This window comes from Hyalella azteca, unplaced genomic scaffold, assembly GCF_000764305.2.
Source record: "Hyalella azteca isolate HAZT.00-mixed unplaced genomic scaffold, Hazt_2.0.2 contig10942, whole genome shotgun sequence".
NCBI lineage: Eukaryota > Metazoa > Arthropoda > Malacostraca > Amphipoda > Hyalellidae > Hyalella > Hyalella azteca.
This window is the reverse complement of record NW_025940959.1, coordinates 91283-109608: the sequence shown is the minus strand read 5'-3', so window position 1 is coordinate 109608 and position 18326 is coordinate 91283. Positions and strand designations below refer to the sequence as shown.

The 18326-nt window shown below is 35.2% G+C and overlaps 1 protein-coding gene across 1 annotated transcript; it reads right to left on the bottom strand.

The window, feature by feature from the left end:
- Nucleotides 1-3224: 3224 nt before the first annotated feature.
- On the bottom strand, nucleotides 3225-17988 carry LOC108678050 (synaptic vesicle 2-related protein). Its single transcript, XM_018166384.2, has 13 exons — nucleotides 17881-17988; nucleotides 15242-15516; nucleotides 14891-14943; nucleotides 14067-14211; nucleotides 13400-13583; nucleotides 12471-12534; nucleotides 10592-10717; nucleotides 9770-9857; nucleotides 8979-9099; nucleotides 7743-7927; nucleotides 6793-6904; nucleotides 6362-6446; nucleotides 3225-5667 (listed from the first exon to the last, which is right to left on the bottom strand). Exons 2-13 carry the CDS (start codon nucleotides 15474-15476, stop codon nucleotides 5461-5463), a joined length of 1605 nt encoding a protein of 534 aa, XP_018021873.1. The 5' UTR covers nucleotides 15477-15516; nucleotides 17881-17988; the 3' UTR covers nucleotides 3225-5460.
- Between the last annotated feature and the right edge of the window lie 338 nt (nucleotides 17989-18326).

The window sequence follows — 18326 nt, the reverse complement described above, 5'->3', positions numbered from 1 at the left end:
AATTTACAATCATCCTATCTATTACGATTATTCAAGTATGCTATTTATTAAGTATTAAGTATTATTAAGTATATTAAGTATTATTCAATATTCAACTATGTTATGCTGCCCCAACTGTTAATGTCGCGAAACTTGGTGAAACTAACCTACGTACATGTACAACTTAAACGTGCATGTGGATGCATAAAACGTAAAACAGATATTCCTACGCGACACAAGAAGTGAATATTAATACTAGATCAATTCTAATTCATAAAGCGTTTTGGTGTACATGAAGAAATTGAAGTTGCGAGAAGACACAACTGTTCAGTCATGTTGTGTCGGCATTAACTTCTATTTTTTGTGGTGCCCGAGGGAGACGGAAGACAGCGTGGCACCAGTCAAGGTTCCTTCTGCCATCTAATTAATCTTTTACGCGAAAAATTACTGAATATTGCTAGGATAATTATGTAACGGAACATATCGACGAACAAAAATATTAAAAATTAGTGGAGAAAAATAGGAACAAAGAAAAAGAACGCCCCACTTCAAGTAGAATTCTTCTGCAGAACGTGGTTAAGGTTTGATCTGTACTTGAGGCTTCTCAAGAACTTGTATATGCAATATCGTGTTAATTTCTCATAGAATATAATTAAAATCATGGGCAATTAACTCAGTTCACAATCAAGTCAAAATGTACAGGAAACAGAAGTTAGATGTCACACGCAATATATATTTATTAAGTACTTAAAATAATGTCAGCTTCCGGAATGCGTACTTTCGAGTTAAATAGAAGATTAATTGAGTTTTTTTCCTGTTATTTGGTTGAGTACCCGTGTTTGATTACACTTGTTTCTTAAAAAAAATATTTGCAAGAATAAATACATGGGCAACGATTTGTACTTAATCTGCACGTAAATAAGGTAATATATTGTGATATGACAATGGGTATAAAGGAGGTAGGGGAAGAAGAAGGGTTAAAGAGGAGTAGGGGGGGAGGAGGTAGGGAAGAAGTTGGTAAAGAGGAGGTAGGGGAAAGAAAAAGGAGGTAAAGAGGAAAAGTTGGAAGAAGAAGAGGGTAAAGAGAAGGTAGGGGGAAGAAGAAGGGAGCAAAGAGGAGGAGGGGGAAGAAGAAGAGGGTAAAAAGAGGAGGTAAGGGAAGAAGATTGAGCAAGGAAGAGTTAGGGAGAAGAAGGAGAGGGTTAAGAAGTCGTACGTGGAAGAAGAAGGGAGCAAAGAGGAAGAGGGGGAAGAATAAGAGGGTAAAGGGGAGTTAGGGGAAGAAGAAGGGGATAAAGAGGAGGTAGGGGAGAAGAAGGGGGTAAAGAGGAGGAGGGGGAAATTGATGTGGGCAAGAGAACTATGAGGCGCTTCCTGGTGTTGGACAGCTAGGGTATAAAGAGGAGGAGGGGGAAATTGATGTGGGCAAGAGAACTATGAGGCGCTTCCTGGTGTTGGACAGCGCCGTAAAAATAGAAGAATAGCGGCGATTGCAGCTTCTTGTTCCTAAGTTGTGACTAGAATGTATGGGCGATGTTGAGAAACATGTAATTTACGAGTCCTCAAGCGTTCAACCATTTCGAACTCCCACCAGACTGCATTATTTTATAACGCTACCGTCGTACCAAATAAGTGTGGGTACAGTTGTACCTATACAGACCGACAAGGATTACTGACAACCTCGATGAAAGAATATGAGTTTATCCAAGGGTTCAACCATGTTTATTGGTAACATAAGCCAAAGAACATGAATTTTTGGAAATGTTTGAACGTGGGATGAACCTACGCTGGCAATCAAAGGAAGTTTACATATGTTATGGGTGAAAAACGAGAATGTATGGAATAACGTTCAAGTTTCAATGAGTATTTTGGGACAACTACCATAATTGACTATACGTAAAAATCAATCAAAATGCTAAGCGACCATGCGAGCTACCATAAGGCGCCTTACCATGAGCGTGTCACCGCCCCGCACGGACTCAAAAATCACTAACCGTGTAAAAAAAATCCCCTCCTGTAAAAAATCAACCCCTCGTCTTATGTTGACAAATATAATGTGAATATCACTCGGTTGTTTAATGAAAATTATACCAATTAACTGGTGTTGCCGAATCATTTTTCGATAACCTATTCGGTTGAATTTGATTTCAAGTTTCTGATTCTATTACCAAGACGGTTGACTTAGATTAACATTTGTTCACCTAAATTACCAGTTTCTGTTTCGATTACCTAGACCGTTACCCCACACAAGCAGCAATTCATCGAGGATGCTTCGCAGTAGCGCAACTATTGGACCATATTTAGGTATCGATCAAATTGTCGTTTTAATTGCTTCAAGTTATTTTATTTATAATTACTTCAAGTTGCTACCTTTATAATTACTTCAAGTTACCATCTTTATACTTACTTCAAGTTGATATTTTTATACTTATTTCAAGTTACTATTTTTATAATTACTTCAGGTTGCTATCTCTAAAATTATTTCAAGTTACCATCGTTAATTACTTCGTTATTATCTTTATAATTACTTCAGAATAATTTTTATAATTAGTTCGTTATTATCTTTATAATTACTACGAGTTATTATCCATTTGTTGCTTTAAGTTTTTTTTCGGAGTAGCTCTGATAATCCAGACGTTTTTACCAATCGACCTCGACCCAGACCCATTAGTCAAAATAAGGGTCGAGTAACGTGAAATTTAAAGTCGATGTTTGCGACCTTAAAAATAAAATCAGAATTATTCTAAATCTTCACAGAAACATGCGCAAAGTGGAGGTTCGACTAAGCCGTCGAGACCGCTGGTGAGCTCGCCGAAAAACCGATTAGGTTTATGAGGGCCGACAAATCAAATTAAAAAAAAACAGCATTTATTTATTCTTATATAGATGGTAGAAATCATGGTTTACATTACAGGATAAAGATTGGGGACTTTGGGGTTATATGAATCCGACATTTCCTTTGAAGCTTGCAGAACAAACGAGCGACTTCCTTTTCCTAACTTGAACCGCAAAGCATTAACAAAACATAACCCAGAACCGGCCATTTGTGTCGTACTCCACTCTGTACCTCTCATCAAACGACGCCATTTCAGTAGCAGTGGAGACATGAGCGCGCGATTGAGTATAACACGTTTATTAAAATGAAACGTCTTTGGAGTTCTGTTCGAGTCTGCAGTTATCTTTTAAGCCGTCGAGACCGCTGGTGAGCTCGCCGAAATACCAATGGGGCCGATAAATACAAATTAAAAAGAACAGCATGTATTTATTCTAATGTAGATGGTAGAAATCATGTTTTACAGTACAGGATAATACAGGGTCCTGCTGAGAAACATGGATGAAGTGAGCGGCACGCCACGAAAGGTGGGCAGATTTTTGGATAAAGATTGAGGTTATATGAATCCGACATTTCCCTTAAAGCGAAGGTTGCAGAACAAACGCACGCCTTCCCTCTTCCTAATTTGAACAGCAAAGCATTAACAAAACAATACCCAGAACCTGCCATTTGTGTCGTACGGTGCCCCTCCAAAAGACGCCATTTCAGTAGCAATGGAGACGTGCGTCTGAGTATAACACGTTTATTGAAACAAAACGTCTTCGATTCTTGCTAATAGAAAACTCTGTTTTCTCGAACCCTGAGGTTCATTTACCAACTGGTAAATAACCTGTAACAGAACGGCCAAACCAAACCAAAGGTTGATTTACCGACTGGGTAAATAACCTGAAACAGAACGGCCTATTCTCTTGAACACCAAGGTTCATTTACCAACTGGGTAAATAACCTGTAACATAAAGGCCTGTTCTCTTGAACCCTAAGGTTCATTTATCAACTGGGTAAATAACCTTAAACAGAACGGCATGTTTTCGTGAACCCCGAGGTTCTCTCACGTTGCATGCCGCTCTCATTATCTTCAATCCCCAACCGAACCTTGTACAAGGTTACCAGCACAAACACAGAGTCAAATTCAGTTACGCTGTCACACATATCACATTTATAGTTCAAAAAGATTTAATAATCAATTTGGACATAGTTGATAAAAATTGTACCTGAAAACAGCCTCCATCAGTCATGACAAAAGCAATGAAATTTGTCGAGACCTAAAACGATTGTTGACTTCCACATCTGACTTCAATTACCTCCCACACCAAGAAATGTCGTCGATTTTAAATGTTTAAATCAATTTCATATAGGTACCTTTACATAATGAACACAATTATATTTATTCAACAAATAAAATATTGCAAGACTTAGTCAATTACATTAACTAAGCTCAAGATTAAATAGAATGTTCCCTTTTTTAACATAATAAAATAAATACTAAGTCTATTAGATACAAATGTAATACAAAGTATAAAACTTTCAATAGAGTAACAATTCTAAAAGAATTAGAAAAAAATACATAGCGGAATAAATAGTCTCCTCGTTGGTTGACCACTAAATTAAATATTCGTTCCCTACATTGTATTACAATTGCTGAATCAAATTCATTACCGCTATACAAACACAATAAAGTATAACTACGTTTAAAACTTTAACATAAAACACCAGCAGATATATGAAAAAAATAAAGCCAAGAATTAATTAACAAAGGACGGATAATAAATGGCTTAGGTAGGAAAATTTGTGCGATTATTTACATTAAATTAGAAGAAAAAAAAGCAATTTAATTCACTTACTCTCTAAACCATGCAAGTGTGCCCTAAATTTATGGACAGATCTATCAAGTTATCAGAATTATAATAAAAAAAGTGACCTGGAAATGCCTATAAAATTCAGAACCTAATTAACATCTTTTAAAATTCAATTAAAAAACGTGGTAAAATAGACCAAGAGAGCTGTGAATGCTTCATGACTTTTTCATCGAATAAAAGAACTGTCCTCTGAATGTTTACTTTACCGTTAAAATTTATATCAATAGCATCTGGAAAATATTATGCAATTGATTTACTGAAAGCCGTAATTCAGCTAACAGCCCTTTTCTATCTTTGGGAATTCTAGGCTTTCACGTCATAACCATTTCTAAGCGGAAATTCATTGAAAACTCGAATATATTCAGTCCTCTAACGAACTAAAGTTCCAACGTATTTATTCTACGAGCAATCAACTGGACAAAGAGGAAATTCTAGACCCAGGTTTACACAACTTTTATAGACTTTAATTTATTGTATATTTTCTTCACACCACCGTCATGTCATGGATCATTTCGCTATGAAGTCCATATTCACATTAAATTCCCCAGGACTCGATGTAAATATTTTTCGTCTCGGCTAGCCAAAAATCCAATAAAATTCCGATCAATTTCTTTATATTTCCCTTTACAACACACCTTTGCTACCTTGTTAAATTCTATTTTCCAATAAATCGGTTTCCATATCACTAACATCGTTACGGTATCTTAACTTTTTGGAAATTTTCGTGGATTTTGTTTTCCTTATCACTAACTTCGTTATCTTAAATTTGGGGAAAAAAATCGTTGATTTAGTTCAAGTCATGGCCCTGCCCTTGGTCTCGATGGGCAAGAAGAGAGCGGCGACGGCGGCGAGGATGGCGACAATAGCGTAGATGGCCGTGGCGAAGTGTACAGAGGACCTGAGTAGCACCTGCGCTACAAGGGGCGTGAGCATCGCCCCCAGACGCGCCAGACCTGAACACGTGCCCACCCCCACCGCACGCAGCGAGGTGGGGTACACCTGCAGTAGTAAGTTCAATTTTAATAAATCATTTAAAAATGTTAAATAATTTAAATAATATATAGGTAGGCATTGACAGCCGGTAGGGTACACCTGTGGTAGTAAGTTTAATTTTATCAAATTATTTAGAAATATTAAATAAGTTCAATAATATATAGGCATTGACAGCCCGTAGGGTAAAACTGTAGCAGTACGGTTAATTTTAATAAATTATTTAGAAATATAAATAATTTAAATAATATATAGACATTTACAGCCAGGTATAGCCAGCCGAGTACAAATATCTTTCCCGATTTCCAAACAAGATAAATTAATTTTGAAGGACAAAATACTCCTGAGATCGGTTTTAGGTTGAAATTAATTTCAAAAGCGGTGCACTGCAACTGCGTGGGGCTATGCTAACCGAGACTTTAGAAATTTAGATAAAGTTTAAAATGTGTTTCAGACCCTGTGAAAACTTCATTATTACCATTTTTGATGGTGCTCTTTTTTCCGTCGAATATTCAAGCTTTGTTTCCAATTACGTTCTATTTATATATTATTAATTATCTCCCATTTATGTATTATTACCTCCTATTTATATATTATTGATTACCTCCTATTCATGTACTATTAATTACCTCCCATTTATGTACTATTAATTACCTCCATTTATGTATTATTAATTACCTCCCACTTATGTACTATTAATTACCTCCGGAGTGTAGACGTACGCCGCCTGGAACACGCCGGATATGACGCCACGGGCGATGAACAGAATAAATGTCAGCCATCCGCGCCTGCTCGCAGCGTATAATTAGTCGTAGTAATTATTGCAAAGGGTGGGAACGAGGAAAGCTTGATTAGACGAGTATTTATTAATACATTTAATCGGTTAAATCAAGATGAAACGGTACAAATTCAGGCTAGCATAAAAAATTGTTACATACTAAGAAAAAGTTACTTTAATATATAGTTCAAATATTGGCTTAATACGACAATATATAAATAATGTTTTAACTCACAAATTTCCATTGAGGCATAATATGCAATGGTAAAGAATAGCAATAGTTAGAGACATAAAGAAAAAATTTTCATGCAATCACTTCATTCCAAAGCATGTAGAAGGAGACAAGTCAATCTCACCCCGAGGCGCAGAAGAAGAGAAATACGATGGCAGCCGTGAAGATGATGAACTCTAAAGCCATGGTCTTCTTGCGACCTAAACGCTCGATGATGAAAATGGTGAGCAGTATCCCTGGAGGAAAATAGTACAAAAAATATGGTGAGAAGTATTCATGCAAGACAGTAGTGAAAAAACAATCAGAAAGACACTAGAGGTAAGCTGATATACTTATCATCAAAAAGACACTAGAGATATTTTCGTTTGAGGAACGAAAACAATCTAATTAGAGCTCGGAGTTAACAAAGTTAAATGCCGCGAAGAAGTCTCCGTGGGCATGCAGCCCTCCGACTTGGTATCAGATCCAGTGAAGGCCCCACTGATCGGGCCAGCCCTGTTCCCCAAGGACACCGTCGATGCAGTCCACGAAAAGCCAGACGGTCATTTTTCCGGACAAATTCCGTGATTTAGTTTTTCTCAATTGCGTTGGCAGGCTAAAATTTATGATATGGGTACTTCCTAATTATATTTTAAATACTACAAAGAGGAAATGAATGGAATTTTTATAGCCGAACCTACAAAAAAACTAGTATATATTGAGTTATCGGCCTTTTTTGTTCTCGGATTTGACCGATTTTAGGCAACCTGTTTTTCATATCCCTATTTCTTATCCCCCAGTTTTTCCATCACTAGTACGTGCTCCAGAGATCATTATTTCTTTGGGGGTTGAAAAATTATGCTGTCTGGCGAGGGTTGAAAAATAGCTGAATGTTTGAAGATTCGAAAATTTCACGTTTCGCAACATAGCCCTGGCTGGAGCCACCCTGCTATGCTCGCTTTACATTAATAGCTTAATTAATATTACAAAAATTTGTAATTAATATTACAAATATTAAAAAAAATGTAATATTACCTTGAAATATTACATATTAATTAATGATCATTAATTCTTCACGCTTCATAAAGCACTGACCAGGGAACTCAGCCAAGGTAGTCCAGAGCAGGTCGGTGTAGTCGGCCTGCGTGAGAGGCCTGCAGGCGGCGGTGCAGGAGGACGCGTCGTCCAGGCCCTCATAGGAGCCACAAAGATCACCACTCGCCTCCAGCAGCTCCGTCGTCAGCAGCACCACGCCGTAGTAACAGAACGTGCACGAACACCTGTAGTATTGTAATGAAGTCTTACTTAACTGCATCAATGAACTCTTACTTAACTGTGATAGTAACATAGAGAAGTAACTCTGTACTAACTGTTTATTGTAACTGTTTAGTAACACAGAGCCAAAATCTCACAACCAATGCCGAAAGAAAGTGTACTCATATTGAGATAACCTCAAAATACGACAAGGTTAAACAACTTTAATCATACGAGATTGCAGTGAAACATGTCGATAAATCATCGTGATGAACAACAGAAGCTATGGCTGAAGATCAGAATTCATCAGCCCGTATACATTACAAAATTATATGGTATTTATTTTGGTTCTTAGTATATTTTTAAAATGTAAGGTGAAAAATGTGGACTAGTCTGATGAACTACACGTTACCCGCCAGTTGAGCCAGGAGTCAGCACACCTGATGCTTATTCTACCAGCACATATGCCATGTTTTACCCATCAGATTATACATGCTTCACTCAACAAATGGATGAACCATGGTGCACCAGCCAAATGAACCACTGCGACCTGCGCCAGATGAACCATTGTGCACACACCAAATTAACCATAATGCACCAGCCAAATGAACCACTGTATAAACGCCAGTGAACCATAATGCACAACCAAATGAACCATAATGCACCAGGCAAAAGAACCACGTTGCACGCACCAGATGAACCAGAGTAGCAGAGTGGTCCAGCGCAGAGGAGGTAGTAGCAAGTCTCTGACGCTGCCTCTATATGCCATGTTTTACCCATCAAATTATCCATGCTTCTGTTGCTTCAATCAACAAAATACTCAAATAACTGAACCATTGTACACCAGCCAAATGAACCACTGTGCACCCACCAAATGAACCATAATGCACCAGCCAAATGAACCATTTTGACCTCGCCAGATGAACCATTCTGGACGCACCAAATTAACCATGATGCACCAGCCAAATGAACCACTGAATAAACGCCAATGAACCATTGTGCACCCACCAGATGAACCATAATGCACCAGCCAAATGAACCATAATGCACCAGGCAAAAGAACCATTGTGCACGCACCAGATGAACCAGAGCAGCAGGGTGGTCCAGCGAAGAGGAGGTAGGAGCAAGTCTCTGACGCTGCCTCGGCTTATCTGCGCCATGTCGTCCACGATGAGACGTCCGAGCAACATCGGCTGTCCTGTATAACGAGGATTATTATTTATTAGTTATATTCCTATAATCTAGCATGTTAGTATATTTATTATATGAGGTGTAATTATTTCTTGGAAAGGACGTACATTCACCTCTCTAGACCATGAAATGTCATACTAACATCCTTAAGGTGAACAAAAAAACATGCTAGTATCCATCTTGCGAATAAAGGAATTTTTATCGTACAACATACAGGTACTAAAATTTCAATGGGTTTGAGCTGTTATTATTATTGTTATTCTCCCTCTCTTGCACGAGACCTAAGAGCAACCTTATCAACCACACACAGAACTGATGTATCTATACAACGGTAATATCTTTGTTATCATCAATAAATATTATGTCGGTATCTATATTAAATTTACAAATTTTCGTCTTGCCTACAAATTCTAACACTTTATGGCTGACGCTGACTTTTACGTTTGACATGCTATCATATGAATACAAAGAACAATTATATTTATTTGCACTAATCATATAATTATTAGCACTATTTGATTGCATCAAGTCTTTCACTGTAGAAGTCAACAACGATTAAGACAGTGACCATAATAAATCAAAGATAATTAAATTAATCATCTATAAATCCAAGATAATAACAATAATAAATCAATGATAATGGAAATAACTATTTATAAATTAAATATAAAACTTGCCATTTTGCGTGGCGATGCTCTGCAGCGTAGCTAAAGCTTTCTCTGAATTCCCGGACGATGCATCGTAGCGGGCGCTCTCAGGGAGCCACTGGGGCAACAGAGATAAACTTTCAGAATTCATGAAACAAATCATGGAAAATAAAAAATTCAACTCAGCATTTAAAGTTATTACACCATTTTGTTGCTAAGATAACTCATTCCATTAAAAAACTCATTAACACGATAACTCATTAAAAAGTTTCAAAAGCAAGCGGTGGCCCATCATCCCAAATTTTTTCTTTTTAATGCTGTTAGGCTTAATTTTTAATTTTAAATTGAAATAAATAAATTAGAATGATAAAATTAATAGCATGACAAAAAATAAAAAATTATAAATGATACATTCACTAACTTCGAAAGGAATTCTAAATTTTGAACAGAAATATAAGAATTTATGACACAATTTGCAGATTATAAATAAATAACAACATCCATTTGATACATTTTCTAGCTTTTAACAGAAATAGCTTTTAGGATAGAAATAGCAACATTAAAATAATACATTCCACCAACATTTTATACGAATAACATTGATAAATTGTCTACCCTAACATTTTCTATAAATAACATTGATAAATTGTCTACCCTAACAATTTCTATAAATAACATTGATAAATTTTCTACCCTAACATTTTATATAAATAACATTGATACATTTTCTACCCTAATATTTTCTATAAATAACATTGATAAATATTCTACCCTAATATTTCTATAAATAACATTGATAAATATTCTACCTTAATATTTTCTATAAATAACACGTATAAATATTGCACGCACATGCCATGCGAGCACGAAGAGCAGAGAGGGCAGGGCGCTGAGGGCGAGCAGACCAGGCCAGCCGAAGGAGGGCATCACGAGCATAGCCAGCCCCACCTCCATGCACGCGCCTAGTGCCCAGAAACACTGTCAGAAAGTTCACAATTATTAGACTAATATTATGGTAATAAACATTGCAGTATTATTAAACTAATATTAATGTAATAATAAACTGTTCAGAATCATTATACTAATATTTTACTAATTAATGAAGTTTTTTATCATGCAATGTGATTGAGAGACAATAACTCTAACATGCAAGCGCCTAGTGCCCAGAAACACAGTAATAAACACGTCAGAATTATTTTACTAATATTATTGTAATAAACAGTTCAAAATTATTATACTAATATTGTAACTAATTAATGAAGTTTTTATCAAGCAATGTAATTACCAGGCAATAATTCTAACAAAATTAACAAGTTATTAATGGAGCTATTGAATAATTATGCAATATTTATTACAGGATAAAAACACTATTTATCAATCAATGTAATTATCATACCATAACACCAACAAAATTAGCAAGTTATTTATTGACATATTCAATCAATATGCAATAATTATAACAAAATCAAAATGTTATTTATCAAGCAACCTAATTATCATACAATAACACTGAGAAAATTAGCAGGTTATTAATTGAGCAATTCAATTATTATACAGAAATGAAAGAAATGAGCAAATTATTTCTCAAGCAATTAGACTCTATATGGCAATTCAAAACATTATTACGTCTTGAGCCTTTATCCTGTTTTGAGTTGCATCACCAAGACCAAATTTTCTTAACTTATGCTAAAATAACAAATACACTATCAATCACAATATATACCTATCTCATTTTTTAATTATCAAAATCATGCACGCGCCTAGTGCCCAGAAAAACTGTGATAAAGTTCAGAATTATTATACTAATATTATTGTAAGAAACACGTCAGAATTATTATACTAATATTAATGTAATAAACACGTCAGAATTATTATACTAATATTAGTGTAATAAACACGTTAGAATTTTTATACTGAAATTATTGTAATAAACAATTCAGAACTATTATGCTAATATAATAATAACATATTAGAGACGTGTTTTTTATCCAGCGATGTAATTACCATACAATAATTCTAACAAAATTAGCAAGTTATTTAATGATGTGAATTTCATTTATTTAAATTTAAATGTTATTAAATAAATGTTAAATGTATGTGTAAATATTATATGTATTAAAAAAAATATTATTTATCAAGCATCGTAATTATTATACAATAATGCTAACAAAATTATCAGGTTATTTATTGATCAATTCAATTATTATACAGTAATGAAAGAAAATGAGCAAGTTGTTTCTCAGGCAATTCGGTTCTATATCATAATTCAAAACATTTTTACGTCTAGAGCCTTCATCCTGTTTTGAGTTGCGTCACCAAGACCAAATTTCGTTAATCTGTACTAAAATGACAAATATCCAATCAATCACAATATATATCTCATATTTTAATTATAAAAACTTCTCTTAAATGAAAAACATCGTGAAAAGAAGATTGATAAGACTGACTTACTAAGACATTATTCCATTAGGAGGAGCAAGGATCAGGGAACAATATCAAGTTTGTTCATTGAGGTCATTTATCTTCAGAAATTCATTCATATGATTTTGAGTTATTTGTAATCATAATGGAAATTTAGAGAAAAGCCATCACAAGTGGTTAGTCTCATTGAGTTGTACAACATAAAAAAATCACGTTATTACAGCAGTATACTTGATCATCAACAGAAGTAAACATTTCAACAAGAAATAGATGAATAATAAAATCATGCAATAAAATGCACGTTACTCACATCCAACAAGACGACACATTTTCCTCGTTGTTTTGCAGGCAAAAACTCAGCATATAGGGTAACACTGAGTGAACAAATAGGGTAAACTCAGCATATAGGGCAACACTGAGTGAACAAATAGGGTAAACTGAGTGAACAAATAGGGTAAACTCAGCATATAGGGTAACACAGTGAGCAAAGCACGCCACATCAATAGAAAGCAAAACGTATAAAAATAAATAACAAATCTCATGATCACTAAGTGTAGGTAGTAAGTATTAAATACAATCTGTTCAATGCATTTTTACTCTGTTTCAAAGGCAAATAAAGCGGCGTAGTAAATGTTTTCAGTTTTAAAGCTCAGTGAATAATGCAAGAGTAAAACAATATTAGTTCCATAATCAAGCATGTAAAGAGGCAACATTTGCTAAATATTCATAAATAAAAATTAAATTTGTATAAATAAAAAATTCCACAAAGTAACTGCACAGCAGGCAAAAAAAACAACCACAGAGCTGCAAGATCAAAGCAATAATGCACACAATAAGCAAAGAGAATCGAAACAAATAATACCTATGGGTCACTCACATGACAAGCCTTTATTCGTAAAGCCAGCTTAAAGTGTTTTTTACAACACTTCTCTTTTTTTAATATTGTACTTTCAGCAACAACAAAAAGCTCATTTTTGTTTTGGCCTTAAATCAAAATTTAATCTAAGATCATGCAATTTGACGGAAAAGATGCAGCATAATATACCTATAACTGGTTGCTTACTATTAAGTTATGAAGAATAATAAGCAATACAAGTGGTTGCTCACTATTGTTATATGAAGAATAATAATCAATACAAGTTTATGATCACAATTGTGGCATGAAGAACAATAAGCAATACATGTGGTTGCTCACGATTGTGGCATGAAGAACAATAAGCAATACATGTGGTTGCTCACGATTGTGGTATGCAGCCAATAGCAAATCCAACAAGGGCCCTAAGGAGGAGCAGCCATCCGAAGGTGGGAGCGAAGGCACAGATGAGGCCCCAGTACGCCAGCAGGACGCTGGCGAGGCCGAGGGAGCGACGTCTGCCATATTTGTCTGACAGTGTGCCCCAAAATGATGAACTCAACATCATGCCTGTAGACAAGGGTAATATGAATGCATAATAGAGCAATATTAAAATGGACTTGTCTTCTAAAACAAGGTGCTAAGTTTTTGATTGATTTCATGTCACTTAACCGTGAATTCAAACTCGTGTCTTTGTAAATAGGTTAAATGAATGATATAAAAAAGTAATTTAATTATTTACTTTTTGTCTACTAACAGCAACTTTACTTACCAGACATTTATATACAAATTGCGATGATAATAAGCTATGTATTCTTAAAAAAATGATAATTATGATGCCAATTAGTTTCTTATTTTGATTTGCACCAAAACTTTTGCAAGATTTCGGTGACAACCTACGTAGGTATAGATATACTTCACCCTTCTCAAGTTGCATAGAGTATCTGTACCTACAATAGTTACAATTATTACTTAATAAAATTATGCAGTGATAAATGGTTAAGGAAAGAGCAGTTATAGGTAACTGATAAAAGTTCTGGACTGAAAAGTGACCTAGAAAGACAGCTGTAGTGAAGCCAGCCTGCTGCCACTCGGAGAGATGCCATGTGCAGCGTAGGGATGGCCCGAGTATGGCAAGTATCATCATCTCCATGCTGTCTGCCATCCAACATAGCCCAGTGATGAGAGAGAGCTTCACCTGCATCATTTGAACTCAACTATTAGTAAATCATTTTATATTACTGAGCAGGTGTAGTTTTCTGATGCGAAACTGATTGAAAACCAGAAATGCATTTTATTAATAATTGTTTTCATTTTTTTATATCATTCAATTTCTCAAAAGAGATTTCTCCTTGACATGTGCAAATTTAATAAAAAAATATGGGTTTATTATTGAAGAGAAACTATAATTTTAATTTACTGACATTGCAAATGAAAAATAACACGAGTGAACAGAAGCTTAGTTAGCAGAGTGGTTCATTGGGAGAGAGGCTAAATTTTCTTTTATCATTTGAGTCAACAGATATGTACATGGTCTAACTGTACAGTTCTTTTCATTTTGTCAGAGAACAATTTTGACACTTGTATTCCCAATTAAAAATTAATTTTCAATTTCATCTTGCAGCTTAACTACATTGACAGATTTTCCAAAGATATTGCTAGCTAAAAGAAATACTTGTAAAAATACTTCTTACATATTAACAAATGACTACAAATAGGTACGTTTCCTTTCTCGTTTCCTTTCTCGTCACTTTCTGAATATAGGTAGATGCTTCATATAAAAAAATTCAATATTACCGATAAAAAGCAATAAAAAATTCAATTCTATTCCATTAGACCAAATAGAGATAGCCAAGGATACCGTACTATTCACTTACCTGGAACTTCCCAAAACCCAGAGCATTGACAGCTTGGTCCACAGTGAATGTGTCTGAAAAATTAAGAGATATTCAAACTAGTTAAATGATCTCAATATATGTACAAATATATGTACAATGATACATGCTTAAAATATACATGTAGAGATCACTGATTGACATTCACACTCTCCATCACTGGGGCAAAGCTCAAAAAGTATGTGAAAAAATCAAGTACTCCAGCAACCTTGAAATAAAAGATGCTTAAATTTAACAAAATTTTCTCCTATTATTTAGTGTATCACAAAGTGAATACTACTTAGTGATTCTAAGTAAATGTGTGTCAAAATGATGAAACTTATGATGACTCACCATCAGGAATTACCCCAGCCACAGCAGCTGACAGTTCAATTTGAAGGCCAGGGTCAAGTGAAGCTGGCATTGAGCCAAAGGAAACAGGAGGACTGCTGCTACTGCTGCCACCATCATTGCTACTGGAGTGTCTCAACTGCCTGCGGCTCTGAGCAGAAGTTGCACCGTATCTCACACCATTAGCTTCATTTCTGTGTTGGCTTAAACTTTGCTCTGTTGGATCTTTGCTTGCCATCGCAAAGAGGTCCAGGCGCTCAATGACAGTTACGCACAATCTGAAAAAATAAGAGTTGTGAGTAAATAAATTTATTCTACATTCCCTTCTACTGAAAGTAAATAGCTATAGCTGGCTTTGTAGCAGTGTGCAGAGATTATTTCCAGTATTTTCATAGAAAGCACAGAACCCTTTAATAATTGGTTTAATATTTGTATATAAGTACACTACTCATTCAAAATAATATATCTCATTACTTAAGGGTCCAGGAGAAATTTTATTAATTGAAGATTGAATTGAATTAATTGAAGATTGAATATTGAATTGAAGATTGTATTGAATAAACTATTAGAAATAAATGCAATATAAACCAGAAGATTAGGCAGTTTAGCACTGCAGTCTGGTCTTTAAAATTCAGAACAAATTCTAGCTGATATTATTATTAATGACCATCAAGTTGAAGTCCAGGGTAACATTTGGAAAGCTACTGTACAAATAGCCTCACAGATGTCACAGTCATAGGACAGGGAAAATCCTACCATTTCTGAAATATTATGGCTGCAATATTGTATCATTTTATTCTGTGTATATGAAATCTTGCAGCTCAAAAAGGGGTTAAAGTCAGGTATTTTGGTTTGACCAGAAATATTGTGGCTTGCCAATATGTCATTGACACTCGCTCCATGAAATTTGATATTCGCGCAATTGCACTTCAGTAGCTTCACTAGCTTGCCATGCTTATTCTACCAAAACATCCTGCACAGTGATGCTGTGATGGCACAGTGGCACCTAAAATGTTTAATTGATAATCTCGACCTTGTATTTGCCAACTTATAGTCTGATTTCAGTGATTTGGATTAGGTTGGATCTACTTTCTAAAATTTTAACTTTCCAAGCCAGGAATAGAGGTTTGAAAACCCTTCCTGCTATTTTCATAGCTGCATGATTCTGGCTAAATGAATAGGTATGTCCTGACTACAATCTAACTCTCAATTAAATTACTAAAGTGCATAATCAATCTACTGAATTCCAAATTCAGCAAAAAAATTCCATTTTAGAATGGAACATCAGAATTTTACTACAAACAAATAAAGTATGAATTTTCTTTTCTTGCTCTCAGGGTAAAATTCAGGATGACTGGATTTTATGGTTTGATGGAAGACCAAAGAATTTGTTCTATTGGCAATTTTATCATTAGTTTTTTCAAAATATCAAACACTGTTTTTGTTTGCACTCCTAATTTCATAAATCAAAAACCAGTATACTAATAGTTTTATTTAGTAAACAATATATAAAAAGTATCAATCATTCTTTATTAATTTCCAACAGAGTAATTAATTTGTAAATTAATTTATGAGGGAAAGTAATTTACAAAGACAGCAGATGCATTGGCCATTGGCCATTGAAGCAATGAAATTTGGATCAACAGTCATCAACTCAATTACAAAATCATCAAGAATTATAGCACCAAAATTTTTGGTATTATTGCAGATTAACTACATCCAAAAAAAGGGTGTTTTTTTTTCACTGGGTAGCGTGCATCGTCTCTCTTTGGATCTCAATATTTTCCCACTAGATGGCCAAGACCTAGTGTTTTGGCATTAGTTTGACGCGCAAATGTATGACGTCACCATTTCAACCATCAACAAACGCATGGAACTAAAACAAAGCTTAATATAAATTATAAAGGAAAAACTAAAGAGGTGACGGAATTACCCACGATGTCGGAATATACCGCGTTTACCCTACTGAGTACAAAATCATCAAGAATTACAGCACCAAAATTTTTTGGTTCTTCAATTCTTGATCTTTATATTTTAGTGATTTGGCAATTATTTTGAACCAAATTGCTTTATGCAGATGCACTGTCATGGACATTTTCATTTCATTAACATTTTTGAATGCTACCTAGGCCTATCATTCATTATCAAGTTGACGGGTTAGCGCCGCTTAGCGGGGTTACCTACCTACTTACATGACGCATTGAGTGATGAAAATTTGATTAACAATTAACATAGGCCTAGCTAAGTAGGTACCTAGGTACTACCTAGGTTACTGCTAGTGCTAGGTAGGTACAAAATCATGTTAATAGGACACTACTTACAAAGTTACAACATTATCATAGGCTGCAGGCACATCCACATGCAAACTAAATAGCTGTTTTAATTGCATTAGAAAAATGTGGTTCGGTTTTGTTTATAGAATAGATCGATTGTTTTTGAGCCTGGCCTCAGCCCTCAGTCGACTAGGTACCTAGCTAAACTGCATTGGAAACTTTACCATCTATCAAGGCTATCGCCTCGGCATTGGCGCGGGGCGCCTGGCGGTAAATAGTATTAGTCTATCTTCGTGACATAAACATAACATTATCATACCTAAACATTTAGAGCACTTCAGTTAATTTTTAAAAGTAAAAGATACGCACCAAATCAATAGGCACTATCAGTGGTCCAAACTCCGAAGGTCAAAGTTCAATGAAACCAAACGACGTGCCATCTGCCAGAAAAAATCAGAGCGCTGGAGTGCATGAAGCCTGGAAGGCTGGAATCAGTGGAAATTCTGCTTGTCAGATGTGATCCGTAATTTTAATCTATCTAAATATTGCATTTTCTAAATGCAAAAAACGATGAATTAATCAAAGAAAACAATAAAAGTGAGCAGCTACACTTTCGAGGAATGGAAGAAATTTATGCGTTATAATCAGAGTGGCCAAGAGGTTATCGTAGTTCAGCATATCAGTATTTGAGCTGTGAATTGCGGGTTCGAAACTACCGCAAGCTATTACAATTCTGCATTGTAAAGAAACGGTGACACGCCATATTTGACCTATTCAACACTATCATCGCTACACATCTATGTTATCAAATGAGA

Excerpts from the sequence above, each read along its gene's own strand:
- LOC108678050 (XM_018166384.2), bottom strand. The coding sequence starts at position 15,476 with ATGGCAAGCAAAGATCCAACAGAGCAAAGTTTAAGCCAACACAGAAAT. Across the intron at positions 10,718-12,470 it reads AATGTGTCGTCTTGTTGGAT|TGTTTCTGGGCACTAGGCGC; the intron begins GTGAGTAACGTG and ends ACTTTCTGACAG. Across the intron at positions 6,447-6,792 it reads CTCTTCTTCTGCGCCTCGGG|GCGCGGATGGCTGACATTTA; the intron begins GTGAGATTGACT and ends CGCTGCGAGCAG.